The 20,566-nt window shown below is 44.0% G+C and overlaps 1 protein-coding gene across 3 annotated transcripts in view; it reads right to left on the bottom strand.

The window, feature by feature from the left end:
• The window catches only part of LOC110514234 (b(0,+)-type amino acid transporter 1), a 53,871-nt gene extending 34,330 nt beyond the window's left edge, over positions 1 to 19,541 (bottom strand). For all 3 annotated transcript variants that reach the window (XM_036964115.1, XM_036964117.1, XM_036964116.1), the window contains exons 1-2: positions 19,448 to 19,541; positions 5,120 to 5,260 (exon numbers count right to left, since the gene is read on the bottom strand). In XM_036964115.1, coding sequence (XP_036820010.1) covers positions 5,120 to 5,254 — 135 coding nt within the window. In that variant the 5' untranslated portion in view covers positions 5,255 to 5,260; positions 19,448 to 19,541. The remainder of the gene's footprint in view (positions 1 to 5,119; positions 5,261 to 19,447) is intronic.
• Positions 19,542 to 20,566: the final 1,025 nt, after the last annotated feature.

Here is a 20,566-nt window from a genome sequence, read left to right as displayed (position 1 = left end):
ACTTTATTATGTTCTCTGTCATCTATTGAAAAAGAAAAATGTGGACTTTGTTTGTCGTTCAGGGATATTAAAACAAGTGTGTGACTGTAGCCCAGATGATCTAGTCTGGTTTATTATTATCTGATTTGGTAAAGGTTCCAGATTGATCTAGTCTGGTTTATTATCTGATGTGGTAAAGGTCCCAGATTGATCTAGTCTGGTTTATTATCTGATGTGGTAAAGGTCCCAGATTGATCTAGTCTGGTTTAGTATTATCTGATGTGGTAAAGGTCCCAGATTGATCTAGTCTGGTTTATTATTATCTGATGTGGTAAAGGTCCCAGATTGATCTAGTCTGGTTTATTATTATCTGATGTGGTAAAGGTCCCAGATTGATCTAGTCTGGTTTATTATTATCTGATGTGGTAAAGGTCCCAGATTGATCTAGTCTGGTTTATTATCTGATGTGGTAAAGGTCCCTGATTGATCTAGTCTGGTTTATTATCTGATGTGGTAAAGGTCCCAGATTGATCTAGTCTGGTTTAGTATTATCTGATGTGGTAAAGGTCCCAGATTGATCTAGTCTGGTTTATTATTATCTGATGTGGTAAAGGTCCCAGATTGATCTAGTCTGGTTTATTATCTGATGTGGTAAAGGTCCCTGATTGATCTAGTCTGGTTTATTATCTGATGTGGTAAAGATCCCAGATTGATCTAGTCTGGTTTATTATTATCTGATGTGGTAAAGGTCCCAGATTGATCTAGTCTGGTTTATTATTATCTGATGTGGTAAAATGTCCCAGATTGATCTAGTCTGGTTTATGATTATCTGATGTGGTAAAGGTCCCAGATTCAGTGGTTGTATTTTAATGTCGGTCTATAGGGAGGATAGGTCCTGTTGAGATGTTCATATTGTACCATACAGTGGTTGTATTTTAATGTCGGTCTATAGGGAAGATGGGTCCTGTTGAGATGTTCATATTGTAACATACAGTGGTTGTATTGTAATGTAGGTCTATAGGGAAGATAGGTCCTGTTGAGATGTTCATATTGTAACATACAGTGGTTGTATTGTAATGTAGGTCTATAGGGAAGATAGGTCCTGTTGAGATGTTCATATTGTAACGTACAGTGGTTGTATTGTAATGTAGGTCTATAGGGAAGATAGGTCCTGTTGAGATGTTCATGTTGAAACATATCTTATGTTTTTTCTTATCTTGTTTGATGAGATTAGTGCAGATTCTTCCAGGGGCCCCGACTTCAAATTTGGGAACCACTGTACTTACCTCTCTCTGTCTCCTCTGCTTCCTCCTACATTACAGTCTACCTCAGCCTCATCACTCTACTAACCTCTCTCTCAGTCTCATCTGCTTCCTCCTACATCACTTTCTGTCTAAGCCTCACCACTGAGCACCACATCACTGTCTGTCTCAGTAGATTACTTTCTGTAAAGTCAGTGGTGGAAAGAACTTAAGTAACACTTAAATATGTTTTATTGTAAGTTCGGTCCGATGTTTGTGGGCTTGTTGTTACTTCATGTATTTGGACATTTTGAGTAAAGTTCTTTGTGTTACTCATCTCTGCTGTCCTGCGCCTGACTCCTCTGCACCAGCTACACCCAGAGCCTTACAGTATCTGTAATTTTGGACAACTTTTACTTCACTACATTACTAAAGAAAATAATGTACTTTTTACTCCATACATTTTCCCTAACACCTTAAAGCACTAGTTACATTTTGAATGCTTAGCATTTCAGGAAAACGGTCCAATTCACACACCTATCAAGACAACATCCCTGGTCATCCCTACTGCCTCTGATCTGGAGGACTCACTAAACAGAGAACATCCCTGGTCATCCCTACTGCCTCTGATCTGGAGGACTCACTAAACAGAGAACATCCCTGGTCATCCCTACTGCCTCTGATCTGGAGGACTCACTAAACAGAGAACATCCCTGGTCATCCCTACTAGCCTCTGATCTGGAGGACTCACTAAACAGAGAACATCCCTGGTCATCCCTACTGCCTCTGATCTGGAGGACTCACTAAACAGAGAACATCCCTGGTCATCCCTACTGCCTCTGATCTGGAGGACTCACTAAACAGAGAACATCCCTGGTCATCTCTACTGCCTCTGATCTTGCGGACTCACTAAACACGTTTAGTTTGTATGATGTTGGAGTGTGCCCCTGGCTATCCGCATATTTATAATAATGATGCTATCTAGTTTGCTTAATATAAATAACTTGAAAAAATATATACTTTGACTTTTGATCCTTAACTTCTTATGGCTGCAGGGGCAGTACTGAGTAGCTTGGATGAAAGGTGCACAGAGGTGCCCATATTCAACGGCCTGCTCCTCAGTCATAGTTGCATATTATTATTAGTATTGGATAGAAAACAATCTGACGTTTCTAAAACTGTTTGAATTATGCCTGTGAGTTTAACAGAACTCATATAGCAGGCAAAAATCTGAGAAATTCCACTTCCTGTTTTTTTTTCTTTTGGGGGGGTGACTTCCTACACCTTGCACTAGATGTCAACAGTCAATAGAACTTTGTCTGATGACTCTAATGTGAAGGGGGGTCGAATGACACAGGAAATAGTCACCACTGCCACGAGTTTGACATGTTTCTACTGACTGTTACGGAACGTTTGGACATTTCGTCAAGTTATAGTGGACGCGCTTTGTGACTTTGGAATTGTTTACCAAACGCTTTAACCAAAGTAGCTAATTGGACATAACTGACATTTTCGAACAAATCAAGCATTTATTGTGGACCTGGGATTCCTAGGACTGCATTCTGATGAAGTTCATCAAAGGTAAGGAAACATTTATCATGTATTTTTTGGTTTCTGTTGACTCCAACATGGCGGCTAATTTGGCTTCTGTTCTGAGCGCCGTCTCAGATTATTGCATGGTGTGCTTTTTCCATAAACTTTTTTTGAAATCTGACACAGCGGTTGCATTAAGGAGAGGTATATCTATAATTCCATGTGTATAACTTGTATTATCATCTACATTTATGATGAGTATTTCTGTTGAAACGATGTGGCTATGCAAAATCACTGGATGTTTTTGGAACTAGTGAATCTAACGCATCAATGTAAACTCAGATTTTTTTATATTAATATGAACTTTATCAAACAAAACATGCATGTATTGTGTAACATGAAGTCCTATTATGTCATCTGATGAAGATAATTCAAGGTTAGCGATTCATTTTATCTTTATTTCTGCTTTTTGTGAATGCTATATTTAGCTGGAAAATGGCTGTGCTTATTGTGGTTTGGTGAAGACCTAACATAATCGTTTGTAGTGCTTTCGCTGAAAAGCCTATTTGAACTCTGACACTTTGGTGGGATTAACAACAAGATTACCTTTAAAATGAAATAAAACACATGTATGTTTTAGGAATTGTAATTATGAGATTTCTGTGGTTTGAATTTGGCGCCCTCTATTTTCACTGGTAGTTGTCATATCGATCCCGGTATTGGGATTGCAGCCATAACAAGTTAAGTATATTTTAGAAATTACATTTACTTTTGCTACTTAAAACCTGTTGGATCTCTAGGGGCGCTATTTCATTTTTGGATAAAAAACGTTCCCGTTTTAAGCGCGATATTTTGTCACGAAAAGATGCTCGACTATGCATATTCTTGACCGTTTTTGAAAGAAAACACTCTGAAGTTTCAGAATCTGCAAAGATATTGTCTGTAAGTGCCCCAGAACTCATTCTACAGGCGAAACCAAGATTAAACGTCAAACAGGAAATGAGCTGAATTTCTGAAGCTCTGTTTTCTAATGTCTCCTTATATGGCTGTGAATGCGACAGGAATAAGCTTAGACCTTCTGCCGTTTCCCCAAGATGTCGGCAGCTTTGTGACGCATTTGTAGGCATATCATTGGAAGATTGACCATAAGAGACTACATTTTCCAAGTGTCCGCCTGGTGTCCTGCGTCGAAATTGGTGCGCAAAGCCAGCTGCAAGTATTTTTCCATTTGATTGAGAGGAGAAACCATGCTTCCACGAACGATATATCATCGAAGAGATATGTGAAAAACACCTTGAGGATTGATTCTAAACCACGTTTGCCATGTTTTCAGTCGATATTATGGAGTTAATTTGGAAAAAAGTTCGCGTTTTGAGGACTGAATTTTCGGGGTTTTTTTGTAGCCAAATGTGATGTACAAAACGGAGCTATTTCTAATACACAAATAATATTTTTGGAAAAAACTGAGCATTTGCTATCTAACAGAGTCTCCTCATTGAAAACATCCGAAGTTCTTCAAAGGTAAATTATTTTATTTTAAGGATTTTATGTTTTTGTTGAAATGTTGCGTGCTGGATGCTAACGCTAATGCTAACGCTAAATGCTACGCTAGCTAGCTACTTTTACACAAATGATTGTTTTCCTATGGTTGAGAAGCATATTTTGAAAATCTGAGATGACAGTGTTGTTTACAAAAGGCTAAGCTTGAGAGATGGCATATTTATTTCATTTCATTTGCGATTTTCATGAATAGTTAACGTTGCGTTATGGTAATGAGCTTGAGTCTGTATTCATGATACCGGATCCGGGATGGGGAGATCAGAGAGGTTAAGTACATTTAAAACTAAATAGTTTTATTTAAGTAGTATTTTACTTGAGTCATTTTCTATGAAGGTGTCTTTACTTTGTATGACAATTGGGAACTTTTTCCAACCACTAAAGTTATTATGAGAACTTTTGAGTAACGTATGTGTTTTTGCTCCTGCTGAGGTAGACTCCATTTAACGTCATCTTCATCCTTCATCCTTCTAGCTGGCTCAGTAATACCAGCCAGAGCCCTTCACCGTTGCTGCACTAGAAGTCTCTGCCGGCAGCCACCTGACTGACATGTCTAAAAGGAGACTGTTTACCAGTTGTTACTCCCTCCCAGAGTCACTTTTTGTTTGTTTGGGGGATGTCTGGAGACACGGCATGAGCAGTGGGGCGGTTTTAAAATGGTCTTTTGTCTGGCATCACACACACACACGCACACACACACGCACGCACACACGCACGCACACACGCACGCACACACGCACGCACACACGCACGCACGCACTGAGAGAGAGAGAAAGACTAACACACATACTGTCCTCTACATTACTCACCTCCTTCTGTAGCACGGTAGCCTTCACGTCTTCCTCAGCAGGCTTGGAGTGGGAGGCAGACATATTGGAGGTTGGGCCGGGGGTGGGGCCTCCATTAAACATGTCCTTCCTCTTCCTCACACTGCCCTCGTCCATGTCACCCTGCTCACACACAAAAACGCACACAAACACGTAAGAGGACAATGTAAAGATGACAGAGTCAGTTCTCTTGCTGGTCTCATCAATTCACCGTCATTCAAAGACTCAATCATGGACACATGCTGACAGTTAATGGCTGCTTCGCATGATGTATTGTTGCCTCTACCTTCTTGCCCTTTGTGCTGTAGTCTGTGCCCAATGTTTGAACCATGTTTTGTGCTGCTACCATGTTGTGTTGCTGCCATGCTGTGTTGCTACCATGCTGTGTTGCTGTCTTAGGTCTCTCTTTATGTAGTGTGATGTCACACCAGTCAAAAGTTTGGACACACCAACTTATTCAAGGGAGTTTTTATTTTTACTATTTTCTACAATGTAGAATAACAATAATAACCCTAACCCAAACTATGGAATAACACATATGGAATCATGTGGTAACCAAAAAAAGTGTTAAACAAGTCTAAGTATATTTTATATTTGAGATTCTTCAAAATAGCCACCCTTTGCCTTGACAGCTCCACTCTTGGCATTCTCTCAACAAGCTTTATTTGGAAAGCTTTTCAAACAGTCTTGAATGAGTTCCCACATATGCTGAGCACTTATTGGCTGCTTTTCCTTCACTCTGTGGTCCGACTCATCCCAAACGATCTCAATTGGGTTGAGGTCAGGTGATTGTGGAGGCCAGGTCATCTGATGCAGCACTCCATCACTCTCCTTCTTGGTCAAATAGCCCTTACACAGCCTGGAGGTGTGTTGGGTCATTGTCCTGTTGAAAAACACCACTAAGCGCAACCAGATGGGATGGCATTTCACTGTAGAATGCTGTGGTAGATATGCTGGTTAAGTGTACCTTGAATTCTAAATAAATCACTGACAGCGTCACCAGCAAAGCACCCCCACACCATCACACCACCTCCTCCATGCTTCACGGTGGGAACCACACATGCGGAGATCATCCGTTCACCTACTCTGCGTCTCACAAAGAAATGGCGGTGGGAACCAAACATTTCAAATGTGGACTCATCAGACCAAAGGACAGATTTTCACCGATCTAATGTCCATTGCTCGTGTTTCTTGGCCCAAGCAAGTCTATTATTTTTATTGGTGTCCTTTAGTAGTGGTTTCTTTGTAGCAATTCAACCACGAAGGCCTGATTCATCCAGTCTCCTCTGAACTCTAATGAACGTATCCTCTGCAGCAGAGGTATCTCCGGATCGTCCTTTCCTGTGGTGGTCCTCATGAGAGCCAGTTTCATCATAGCGCTTGATGGTTTTTGCGACTGCACTTGAAGAAACTTTCAAAGTTCTTGAAATGTTTCGTATTGACTGACCGTCATGTCTTAAAGTAATGATGGACTGTTGTTTCTCTTTGCTTATTTGGGCTGTTCTTGACATAATATAGACTTGGTGTTTTACCAAATAGGGCTATCTTCTGTATACCACCCATACCTTGTCACAACACAACTGATTGGCTCAAACACATTAATAAGGAAAGAAATTCCACAAATTAACTTTTAACAGGCACACCTGTTAATTGAAATGCATTCCTGGTGACTACCTCATGAAGCTGGTTGAGAGGATCAGGATGTCACCCTACTATCTGTCTGTCTCTCGATCTGACTCTCTGATGTCACCCTACTACCTGTCCTGGTAACTGTAGCCACAACTGAGGGTCTGTATCCCAGCAAGCACCCTATTCCCTATAGGCCCTGGTCTAAAGACTGAGGGTCTGTATCCTAAAAGACACCCTATACCCTATAGGCCCTGGTGTAAAGACTGAGGGTATGTATCCTAAAAGACACCCTATACCCTATAGGCCCTGGTCTAAAGACTGAGGGTATGTATCCTAAAAGACACCCTATACCCTATAGGCCCTGGTCTAAAGACTGAGGGTCTGTATCCTAAAAGACACCCTATACCCTATGGGCCCTGGTCAAAGTAGTGGACTATATATGGAATATGAAGCCATTTGACAGTGACCGTGTGTACCAACACTGTTCAGACTCATTAAGTCATCCTGTTGCAGTGTTTTAGTATGTTGATTATGTGGCTGTGCGTTAGCAACAGGCGGGCTGGCGCCAGGGGCAGTAAACACACAGACTGCGTTCTAAATAGAACCCTATTCACTACACAGTGCACTACTTTGGAACATGGCCCTATGGCACCAGGTCAACAGTAGTGCACTACGTAGGGAATAGGGTGCTATTCATGACTCTGCCACAGTAAATACAGTACTGAGAGGGCGTCAATGAGTCACTAGTCCTTTTGTCTGTCTGTATGTCCGTCTGTCTCTCAACAGATTAATGATAAATCAAATGGGATGTAAAGATTTACAGATAAGGGTTGTTCCTGGATCAAATGTTTCAGATACCAGTTCATCTGTCAGCGGGAGTCCAAACCGATCCAAATTAAGCGTTGTTCAGAAAAAACGATTCCAAAGCTACGAATCCCTTTGACTCGTATGGTTTTATTCCTAAAATACCTGTTATCTGTTGTGACTGAACCGATGTGGCCTGTCCTTCAGTAGCCAATCAAACTGTTATGTACCTGCATATGACTGTCAGATAACAGCTGTGTGAACAGGTGTGGGAGACAGCTGTTCTAGCCAATGAGAGGCAGCAGGTAGACCTATCCCTATTCTAATAGGCTACGGGTGGCACCTTCAACATTCAGATGCTTGATAATTAAATTGCTTTCCCAATGTCACATTTTTGTCTTTATTAGTTGAGTGACAACCGATGAAAACTTGGTTGTCCATCGTTATCAAACGCTAATGGTGATCCCCCCCACACACACGGACCACTCAGTTAGAGAAGTGATCTCAGACAGGCCCAGCTCAGAGAGGCCCAGCTCAGGGAGGCCCAGCTCAGAGAGGCCCAGCTCAGAGAGGTCAAGCTCAGAGAGGCCCAGCTCAGAGAGGTCCAGCTCAGAGAGGTCCAGCTCAGAGAGGTCCAGCTCAGAGAGGCCCAGCTCAGAGTGGTCCAGCTCAGAGAGGCCCAGCTCAGAGAGGTCCAGCTCAGAGAGGTCCAGCTCAGAGAGGTCCAGCTCAGAGAGGCCCAGCTCAGAGTGGTCCAGCTCTTGAGCTCCCATCAGCAGCAGATATTCATGTCAAACAAAAATGTTGTTCATCATATCGAATCTAACCGAATCACATTGATTTGTGTATAAAATTGCCTTGAGAGGGAAAGATGCACATTCCTATTAAACCACATAACACTCAAATCACATAAGTCCGGTTCTGATGAGGTATGCTCTGGTAAACAGCTCACAGGCTGGATCCCAAATGGCTCCCTATTCTCTATATTGGGCACTACTGTTGACCAGAGCCAAATGGCACCCTATATAGGGCACTACTGTTGACCATAGCCAAATAGCTCCCTATTCCCAATCGCTATAGACAAACATTGGCAGTAGAATGGCCAGAAGTGAAAAGCTCAGTGACATTCAACGTGGCACCATCACAGGAGCCACCTTTCCAACAAGTCAGTTTGTGAAAGTGAAATGGTTGGAGACTCAAAAAACCACTCAAGCGTTCTTCTCTTTTGCTCTATGCATCCAGGTGAGTGGGGCTTGGTCACTGATGAGGGTGAAGTGGCGCCCTAGCAGGTAGTATTTCACGCTTTCTAGAGGCCACTTTACTGCCAGAGCCTCTTTCTCAACGACTGAGTAGTTGGTCTCCCGTGGTTCCAGCTTCCTGCTTAAAAACAAGATGGGGTGTTCCACCCCTTCTACCTCTTGGTAGAGCACGGCTCCCAAGCCGACCTCTGAGGCATCCGTCTGAACAACTCTCTCTCTCTCAAAGTCTGGTATCACCAGCACTGGATTACAGCAGAGAGCCTCCTGTAATGTCTGGTACCACCAACACTGGATTACAGCAGAGAGCCTCCTGTAATGTCCTAAATCCTTTGGTGGCCCTTTCATCCCATTTGACCATGTTTTGGCCCTCTGGCTCTAGTCATGTCAGTGAGTAGGGCGGCCACTGTGGCATAACTTGGGATGAACTTCCGGTAGTAACCGGTCAACCCTAGGAAGGCTCGATCCTGCTTCTTATTTTCTGGTCTCGGCCCATCCTCTAATTGCCTCCACCATCTTCAGTTGGGATTTGATCTTCCCACGGTGTATCCCAGAAACTCGGTTTCCTCTAACCCCACGTAACATTTGGCAGGGTTTGCTGTGAGCTCTGCCTTTCTAAGGGCGTCTAGCGCTGCCTGTACCTGGGGTAAATGAGATTCCCAATCTGGGCTGTAGATCCCCACGTCATCTGAATAGGTTGCAGCGTAAGCTCTGTGCGGGTTTCAGGACTTGGTCCATTAGCCGTTGAAAGGTGGGCCCCTGCGTAAGCCAAATGGCTTGACGGTGTATTGAAACAAACCGTCAGGGGTTGCAAAGGCTGTCTTTTCTTCGGCTCTGGGGGTCAAAGGAATTTGCCAGTAACCTTTGGCTAGGTCCAGGGTCGTAATGTACAGAGCGTTACCAGTTTTCTCCAGCAGTCCATCTACTCGGGGCATTGGGTAGGCATCACACTTGGATATTTAATTTACCTTCTGAAAACAATTTCAAAACCGCCAAGACCCATCATGCTTGGAGACCATCACAATTGGGCTAGACCACTCCCTATGTGACTCTTCAACCACTCCATCTGTCAACATTTTTCTCTGCTCTAATCGCAGCTCGTAGAGTCTTGGGTACCCGATACGGCCTAGTGCTTAATTTTCTCCCTGGTAGGGAAACAATATCATGAGCCGTAACCTCAGTTCGGCCTGGTATCCATGAAAACACATCTTTGTTTTTATGAACCAGGGTCTTTACTTCCTGTACTTGTGCTGGGGACAGAGAGGTGAAACATGCACTTCAGCTGCCTCCTGAGTGGGTATGGGGAACGTGACAATGTGTTTCTCTCTCTCACTATGCTTTTAACTGGTTAATTTGATAGATTTGTTCCGGCGGCCGACAACTTGGCTGTCGTATCTGATAATTAACTTCTTGGCGCACCCATCCCGTTAGCGGGATCATTTTCGTCAACATCCGCTGAATTGCAGAGCGCCAAATTCAAAGTCAATTACTGAAAATATTTAATTTTGATGAAATCACAAGTGCAATATAGCAAAACTCAGCTTAGCTTGTTGTTAATCCACCTGGTGTATCAGATTTCAAAAAAGCTTTACAGCAAAAGCTATCCAAGCGTTTATGTTAGGACATCTCTCTCAGCAGACAAAACATTACAAACAGCTGGCAGCAAAGTAGATTGGTCACGAAAGTCAGAAAAACAATAAAATGAATCGCTTACCTTTGATGATCTTCGGATGTTTGCACTCACGAGACTCCCAGTTACACACTAAATGTTCCTTTTGTTTGATAAATATTATTTTTATATCCAAAAACCTCCATTTGGTTGGCACATTTTATTCAGAAATCCACAGGCTCGGGCAGACGAAAATTCCAAATAGTATCTGTAAAGTTCGTAGAAACATGTCAAACATTTTTTATAATCAATCCTCAGGTTGTTTTTACAATAAATAATCGATAATATTTCAACCGGACCGTAGCTTTTTCAATAGGAGAGAGAGAGAAAATGTCTACTCCAAGCTGTTGCACATGCAAAACTCTGCTGGCACCCAGCCATCCAATGACGCGATGTGATCCATCGCGCTCATTTTTCAGAATAAAAGCCTGAAACTATGTCTAAAGACTGTTCACACCATGTGAAAGCCATAGGGAAAGGAATATGGTTGATATCCCTTTAAATTGAGGGAATGAATGCAATGGAACAGGGAGTTTCATTTATCTTAGGCACTTCCTTGTTGGATTTTCTTCAGGTTTTCGCCTGCAATAACAGTTCTGATATACTCACAGACAATATTTTGACAGGTTTGGAAACTTTAGAGTGTTTTCTTTCCTAATCTGTATATATACATATATGCATATTCTCGATTCTGGGCCTGAGAAATAGGCGGTTTCATTTGGTTATGTTTTTCATCCAAAATACTGCCCCCTACACTCAACAGGTTAACTTCTACTCTCCAGCACTTCATACGGTCCTTTCCATATGGTTAGTAGTTTACGCTCTACCGTGGGGACCGCCACTAATTCCCTCAGGGTAGCCTGCCGGTTATACGTGTGCCGGTGGTGCTCTTGTGCTTGCCTCATGTGCTCTCTGACGATGGGCATGACTATCCTGTCTTGCATTGCTGTGATGTGCTCTATAACAGAAGTACAGTGGGGCAAAAAAGTATTTAGTCAGCCACCAATTGTGCAAGTTCTAACACTTAAAAAGATGAGAGGGGCCTGTAATTGTCATCGTAGGTACACTTCAACTATGAAAGACAAAATTAGAAAAAAATCCAGAAAATCACATTGTAGGATTTTTTATGAATTTATTTGCAAATTATGGTGGAAAATAAGTATTCAGTATCCAAACAGGTCGGGGGCAAAGTTGTAGAGAAGTACAGATCAGGGTTGGGTTGTAAAAAAATATCCTAAACTTTGAACATCCTACAGAGCACCATTAAATCCATTGTTAAAAAATTGAAAGAATATGGCACCACAACAAACCTGCCAAGAGAGGGCCGCCCACCAAAACTCACAGACCAGGCAAGGAGGGCATTAATCAGAGAGGCAATAAAGAGACCAAAGGTAACCCTGAAGGAGCTGCAAGTTCCACAGCGGAGATTGGAGTATCTGTCCATAGGAACACTTTAAGCTGTACACTCCACAGAGATGGGCTTTTATAAAAATATATATATATTTATTATTATATATATTTTACCAGGTAGGCAAGTGTCACATTCGTCGTAATGATTAGACCAAGGCACATTCTCTTTTAATGAATGAATACCAAACAAACCAACAAAAATAACAAACGAAATGGCTACCTAAATATGATCCCCAATAAGAGACAACGAAGAGACAACGATAAACAGCTGTATCAGGCCAAAATAGACATACAAAAACCCCTAAACCAGAGTTATTATTTTACCTTAATTCAACTAGGCAAGTCAGTTAAGAACAAATTCTTATTTTCAACGACAGCCTAGGAACAGTGGGCAGGGGCAGCCTGGGGATTTTAACTTGCAACCTTTCGGTTACTAGTCCAACACGCTAACCACTAGGCTACCCTGCCGCCCCAGAGTACCCACCCTAGTCACACCCTGATCTAACCAAAATACACCTCTCAAAAAAATAAAGGGAACACTAAAATAACACATCCTAGATCTGAATTAATGAAATATTCTTATTAAATACTTTTTTCTTTACATAGTTGAATATGCTGACAACAAAATCACACAAAAATTATCAATGGAAATCAAATTTATCAACCCATGGAGGTCTGGATTTGGAGTCACACTCAAAATTAAAGTGGAAAACCACACTACAGGCTGATCCAACTTTAATGTAATGTCCTTAAAACAAGTCAAAATGAGGCTCAGTAGTGTGTGTGGCCTCCACGTGCCCTATGACCTCCCTACAACGCCTGGGCATGCTCCTGATGAGGTGGCAGATGGTCTCCTGAGGGATTTCCTCCCAGACCTGGACTAAAGCATCCGCCAACTCCTGGACAGTCTGTGGTGCAATGTGGCGTTGGTGGATGGAGCGAGACATGATGTCCCAGATGTGCTCAATTGGATTCAGGTCTGGGGAACGGGCGGGCCAGTCCATAGCATCAATGCCTTCCGCTTGCAGGAACTGCTGACACACTCCAGCCACATGAGGTCTAGCATTGTCTTGCATTAGGAGGAACACAGGGCCAACCGCTCCAGCATATGGTCTCACAAGGGGTCTGAGGATCTCATCTCGGTACCTAATGGCAGTCAGGCTACCTCTGGCGAGCACATGGAGGGCTGTGCGGCCCCCCAAGGAAATGCCACCCCACACCATGACTGACCCACCGCCAAACCGGTCATGCTGGAGGATGTTGCAGGCAGCAGAACGTTCTCCACGGCGTCTCCAGACTCTGTCACGTGCTCAGTGTGAACCTGCTTTCATCTGTGAAGAGCACAGGGCGCCAGTGGCGAATTTGCCAATCTTGGTGTTCTCTGGCAAATGCCAAACGTCCTGCACGGTGTTGGGCTGTAAGCACAACCCCCACCTGTGGACGTTGGACCCTCATACCACCCTCATGGAGTCTGTTTCTGACCGTTTGAGCAGACACATGCACATTTGTGGCCTGCTGGAGGTCATTTTGCAGGGCTCTGGCAGTGCTCCTCCTGCTCCTCCTTGCACAAAGGCGGAGGTAGCGGTCCTGCTGCTTGGTTGCTGCCCTCCTATGGCCTCCTCCACATCTCCTGATGTACTGGCCTGTCTCCTGGTAGCGCCTCCATGCTCTGGACACTACGCTGACAGAAACAGCAAACCTTCTTGCCACAGCTCACATTGATGTGCCATCCTGGATGAGCTGCACTACCTGAGCCACTTGTGTGGGTTGTAGACTCCGTCTCATGCTACCACTAGTGTGAAAGCACCGCCAGCATTCAAAAGTGACCAAAACATCAGCCAGGAAGCATAGGAACTAAGAAGTGGTCTGGTCACCACCTGCAGAACCACTCCTTTATTAGTGGTGTCTTGCTAATTGCCTATAATTTCCACCTGTTGTCTATTCCATTTGCACAACAGCATGTGAAATTTATTGTCAATCAGTGTTGCTTCCAAAGTGGACAGTTTGATTTCACAGAAGTGTGATTGACTTGGAGTTACATTGTGTTGTTTAAGTGTTCCCTTTATTTTTTTGAGCAGTGTATATAGAACAACAGAGATATCTAAGGTCAACTGGCGAGACAGCCAGTTGAGAACAAGTTCTCATTTACAACTGCGACCTGACCAAGATAAAGCAAAGCAGTGTGATATTAACAACACAGAGTTACACATGCAATAAACAAAAGTAGTCAATAACACAATAGAAAAATATATGTACAGTGTGTGCAAATGTAATAAGATTAGCGAGGTAAGGCAATAAATAGGCCATAGTGGCGAAATAATTACAATTGAGCAATTAAACACTGGAGTGATAGATGTGCAGAAGATTAATGTACAAGTAGAGATACTGGGGTGCAAAGGAGCAAAAATAAATAACTAACAATATGGGGATGAGGTAGTTGGGTGGGCAATTTACAGATGGGCTATGTACAGCTGCAGTGATTGGTAAGCTGCTCTGACAGCTGATGCATAAAGATAGAGAGGGAGATATAAGACTCCAGTGATTTTTGCAATTTATTCCAGTCATTGGCTGCAGAGAACTGGAAGGAAAGGCGGCTAAATTAGGAGTTTGCTTTGAGTCTGCCAATAAGAATGCAGTGATTGACAGTGTCGAAAGCCTTGGCAGGTCGATGAAGATGGCGGCACTGTATTGTCTTTTATCAATTGCGGTTATGAAATTGTTTAGGACCTTGAGCGTGGCTGAGGTGCACCCGTGACCAGCTCAGAAAACAGATTGCATAGCAGAGAAGGTACGGTGGGATTCGAAATGGTCGGTGATCTGTTTGTTAACTAGGCTTTCGAAGACTTTAGAAAGGCAGGGTAGGATTGATATAGGTCTGTATCAGCTTGGGTCAAGAGTGTCTCCCCCTTTGTAGAGGGGGATGACCGCGGCAGCATTCCAATCTTTAGGGATGTTAGACAATACGAAAGAGAGGTTCAACAGGCTAGTAAAAGGGGTGGCAACAATTGCAGCGGATCATTTTAGAAAGAGAGCGTCCAGATTATCTAGCCCGGCTGATTTGTAGGGGTCCAGATTTTGCAGCTCTTTCAGAACATCAGCTGGATTTGGCTGAAGGAGAAATGGGGAGGCTTGGGCAAGTTGGTGTGGGGGTGCAGGGCTGTAGACCGGGGTAGGGGTAGCCAGGTGGAAAGCATGGCCAACCGTAGAGAAATGCTTATTGAAATTCTCGATTATCATAGATTTATCGGTGGTGACAGTGTTTCCTAGCCTCAGTGCAGCGGGCAGCTGGGAGGAGGTGCTCTTATTCTCCATGGACTTTACAGTGTCCCAGAACTTTTTGGAGTTTGTGCTACAGGATGCAAATTTCTGTTTGAAAAAGCTAGCTTTTTCTTTCCTAACTGCCTGTTTCTATTGGTTCCTGACTTCCCTGAAAAGTTGCATATCTCGGGGGCTAGTCGATGCTAATGCAATACGCCACAGGATGTTTTTGTGCTGGTCAAGGGTAGTCAAGTCTGGAGTGAACAAAGGGCTATATCTGTTCTTAGTTCTACATTTTTTGAATGGGGCATGCGTTTTTAAGATGGTGAGCAAGGCAGTTTTAAAGAATAACCAGGCATCCTCTACTGATGGAATGAGGTCAATATCCTTCCAGGATACCTGAGCCAGGTTGATTAGAAAGGCCTGCTCACTGAAGTGTTTTAAGGAGAATTTTACAGTGATGAGGGGTGCTCGTTTGTCCGCGGACCCATTACGGACGCAGGCAATGAGGCCGTGATCGCTGAGTCCCTGGTTGAAGACAGCAGAGGTGTATTTAGAGGGCAGGTTGGTCAGGATGATATCTATGAGGAAGCCCGTGTTTATGGATTTAGGGTTGTACCTGGTAGGTTCCTTTATAATTTGTGTGCGATTGAGGGAATCTATCTTAGATTGTAGGACAGCTGGGGTGTTAAACATATCCCAGTTTAGGTTACCTAACATTACAAACTCTGAAGATAAATGGGGGACAATTAATCCACAACGGTGTCCAGGGCACAGCTGGGGGCAGAGGGGCGTCTCAAGTGGCAACATTGAGAGACTTATTTCTGGGAAGGTGGATTTTTAAAAGTAGAAGCTCAAACTGTTTGTGCACAGACCTGGCAACTCTCGAGTGGTTTAAGGGGTAACTGTACATGTCTTGTAATGGTCTAGTCAATGCCCAGACCTCAATCCAATTGAGAATCTGTGGTATGACTTAAAGATTGCTGCACATCAGCGGAACCCATCCAACTTGAATTAGCTGGAGCAGTTTGGCCTTGAAGAATGGGCAAAAGTCAGAGTGGCTTGATGTGCCAAGCTTACCCCAAGAGACTTGCATCTGTAATTGCTGCAAAAGGTGGCTCTACAAAGTATTGTCTTTGGGGGGTGAATAGTTATGCACGCTCAAGTTATCCGTTTTTTTGTCTTATTTCTTGTTTGGTTCACAATAAAAACTATTTTGCATCTTCAAAGTGGTAGGCATGTTGTGTAAATCAAATGATACAAACCCCCAAGAAATCCATTTTAATTCCAGGATGTAAGGCAACAAGTGCTTGACAACACAGCACACAACACACACACTGTAACAGCTCTCCTGATGGTCAGCCAGCCTGACAGCTACGAGGGTTAAGGTTTAATGTGGGGAAGCAGAGTGAACACTTTGTGAACTACTGTCATTGGTTTACAACTTTAAATGACCTGGTTCTGTTAATGCTTGATCTGTTACATCCTCTATGACAGACAGACAGACAGACAGACAGACAGGCAGGCAGGCAGGCAGGCAGGCAGGCAGGCAGGCAGGCAGGCAGGCAGGCAGGCAGGCAGGCAGGCAGGAGGACAGGCAGACAAACAGGCAGCCAGGAAGACAGACAGACAGATACATAAGGACAGAAAGACAGACACAGACAGACAGATACATAAGGACAGACAGACAGACAGACAGACAGACAGACAGACAGACAGACAGACAGACAGACAGACAGACAGACAGACAGACAGACAGACAGACAGACAGACAGACAGACAGACAGACAGACAGAGACATAAGGACAGACAGACAGACAGATACGTGAGGACAGACAGAGACAGACAGACAGACAGATACATAAGGACAGACAGAGACAGACAGACAGACAGATACATAAGGACAGACACAGACAGACAGGAAGACAGAGACAGACAGAGACAGACAGATACATAAGGACAGACAGAGACAGACACAGACAGACAGATACATAAGGACAAACACAGACAGACAGGAAGACAGAGATAGACACAGACAGACAGACAGACAGACATAGGACAGATTGGCGGACGGACAGAAATAAAGATGCATAAGGACAGACAGACAGATAGATACAAAAGGAAGGACGGACAGACAGACATACCACAGTCAGGCCACCACAGGGAATGTGTCCCAAATGGCACCCTATTCCCTATCCAGTGCACTACATGGCACTCTATTCCCTATCTAGTTCACTACATGACATCCTAATCCCTATCTAATTCACTACATGGCACCCTATTCTCTATCTAGTGCACTACATGGCACCCTATTCCCTACATAATGCACTACATGGCACCATATTCCCTATATAATGCACTACATGACACCCTATTCCCTACATAATGCACTACATGACACCCTATTCCCTACATAATGCACTACATGGCACCCTATTCCTTATCTAATTCACTGCATGGCACTCTATTCCCCATCTAATTCACTATTCCCCATCTAATTCACTACATGACACCCTATTTCCTATCTAATTCACTGCATGGCACTCTATTCCCCATCTAATTCACTACATGACACCCTATTTCCTATCTAATTCACTGCATGGCACCATATTCCCTATCTAATTCACTATTCCCTATCTAATTCACTATTCCCCATCTAATTCACTACATGACACCCTATTTCCTATCTAATTCACTGCATGGCACCATATTCCCTATCTAATTCACTATTCCCTATCTAATTCACTATTCCCTATCTAATTCACTATTCCCTATCTAATTCACTACATGACACTCTATTCCCTATCTAATTCACTACATGGCACCATATTCCCTATCTAATTCACTATTCCCTATCTAATTCACTACATGACACTCTATTCCCTATCTAATTCACTACATGGCACCATATTCCCTATCTAATTCACTACATGACACTCTATTCCCTATCTAATTCACTATTCCCTATCTAATTCACTACATGACACTCTATTCCCTATCTAATTCACTACATGGCACCATATTCCCTATCTAATTCACTATTCCCTATCTAATTCACTACATGACACTCTATTCCCTATCTAATTCACTACATGGCACCATATTCCCTATCTAATTCACTATTCCCTATCTAATTCACTACATGACACTCTATTCCCTATCTAATTCACTACATGGCACCATATTCCCTATCTAATTCACTATTCCCTATCTAATTCGCTGCATGGCACCATATTCTCTATCTAATTCACTATTCCCTATCTAATTCAATAATCCCTATCTAATTCACTATTCCCTATCTAATTCAATATTCCCTATCTAATTCACTACATGGCACTCTATTCCCTATCTAATTCACTACATGGCACCCTATTCCCTATCTAATTCACTACATGACACCCTATTTCCTATCTAATTCACTATTCCCTATCTAATTCACTATTCCCTATCTAATTCAATATTCCATATCTAATTCACTACATGGCACCCTATTCCCTATCTAATTCACTACATGACACCCTATTTCCTATCTAATTCACTACATGAAACCCTATTTCCTATCAGTGCAACAAACACACACCGGTCCTGTTCTGTTCTGTTCTGTACTACTGGCCTGTTCTGTTCTACTGTTCTCTACTGTACTACTGTTCTCTACTTTACTACTGTTCTTTACTGTTCTACTGTTCTCTACTATTCTACTGTTCTCTACTGTACTACTGTTCAACTGTTCTCTACTGTTCTACTGTTCTCTACTGTTCTCTTCTGTTCTGTTCTACTATTCTACTGTCCTCTTCTGTTCTGTTCTACTGTTCTACTGTCCTGTTCTGTTCTACTGTTCTAATGTCCTCTTCTGTTCTGTTCTACTGTTCTAATGTCCTCTTCTGTTCTGTTCTACTGTTCTACTGTCCTCTTCTGTTCTGTTCTACTGTTGTAATGTCCTCTTCTGTTCTGTTCTACTGTTCTACTGTCCTCTTCTGTTCTGTTCTACTGTCCTGTTCTGTTCTACTGTTCTAATGTCCTCTTCTGTTCTGTTCTACTGTTCTACTGTCCTCTTCTGTTCTGTTCTACTGTTGTAATGTCCTCTTCTGTTCTGTTCTACTGTTCTACTGTCCTCTTCTGTTCTGTTCTACTGTCCTGTTCTGTTCTACTGTTCTAATGTCCTCTTCTGTTCTGTTCTACCGCCTCTCATAATAACACACCATTTCCAGACCCACTGACTAAACTTGAAACCCCCAGTCATAAATTCCTCTCCTCTCTGACACAGCTGGCATCAACAAGACTCACCTGATAGCAGCAGAAATCATCAACTAGAGATAGATCTACTACGATGCACAACACATTCCTCTGTGGGTCTCAACTACTCCTGACTGTCTCCCTGAGACAAAGAACACATTATGGGAGGAGGAACAGAGACTCAACACTCCGTCTGATTGGAGGACACAGGGGCTGGAGAATAGGGAGGTACAGGGAGGCAGGGGCTGAAGAACAGGGAGGTGGGGGGAGGCAGGGGCTGAAGGACAGGGAGGTGGGGCTGGAGAACAGGGAGGTGGGGGGAGGCAGGGGCTGGAGAACAGGGAGGTAGGGGGAGGCAGGGGCTGGAGAACAGGGAGGTGGGGGAGGCATGGGCTGGAGAATAGGGAGGTGGGGGAAGGCATGGGCTGGAGAATATGGAGATAGGGGAAGGCAGGGGCTGTAGAATTGGGAGGTAGGAGGAGGCTGGGGCTGGAGAATAGGGAGGTAGGAGGAGGCATGGGCTGGAGAATAGGGAGGTGGGGGGAGGCAGGGGCTGGAGAATAGGGAGGTGGGGGGAGGCATCGTCTGGAGAATTTGGAGATAGGGGAAGGCAGGAGCTGGAGAACAGGGAGGTGGGGGGAGGCATGGGCTGGACAATAGGGAGGTAGGAGGAGGCAGGGGCTGGAGAATAGGGAGGTGGGGGGAGGCATCGTCTGGAGAATTTGGAGGTGGGGGGAGGCATCGTCTGGAGAATTTGGAGATAGGGGAAGGCAGGAGCTGGAGAACAGGGAGGTGGGGGGAGGCATGGGCTAGAGAACAGGGAGGTAGGAGGAGGCAGGGGCTGGAGAACAGGGGGGTGGGGGGAGGCAGGGGCTGGAGAATAGGGAGGTGGGGGGAGGCAGGGGCTGGAGAATAGGGAGGTGGGGTCTGGTCATCCCTTGCCAGGAGAACAGGGAGGTAGGGGGAGGCAGGGGCATGAGAACAGGGAGGTAGGGGGAGGTAGGGGCTGGAGAATAGGGAGGTAGGGGGAGGTGGGGCTGGAGAACAGGGAGGTAGGGCTGGAGAATAGGGAGGTAGGGGGAGGTGGGGCTGGAGAACAGGGAGGTAGGGCTGGAGAACAGGGAGGTGGGGCTGGAGAACAGGGAGGTAGGAGGAGGCAGGGCTGGAGAA

The sequence above is a fragment of the Oncorhynchus mykiss genome, chromosome 26 (assembly GCF_013265735.2).
Source record: "Oncorhynchus mykiss isolate Arlee chromosome 26, USDA_OmykA_1.1, whole genome shotgun sequence".
Classification (NCBI taxonomy): Eukaryota; Metazoa; Chordata; class Actinopteri; order Salmoniformes; family Salmonidae; genus Oncorhynchus; species Oncorhynchus mykiss.
The sequence above is the reverse complement of the archived record's forward strand: the minus strand, read 5'-3'. Positions and strand labels throughout refer to the sequence as shown.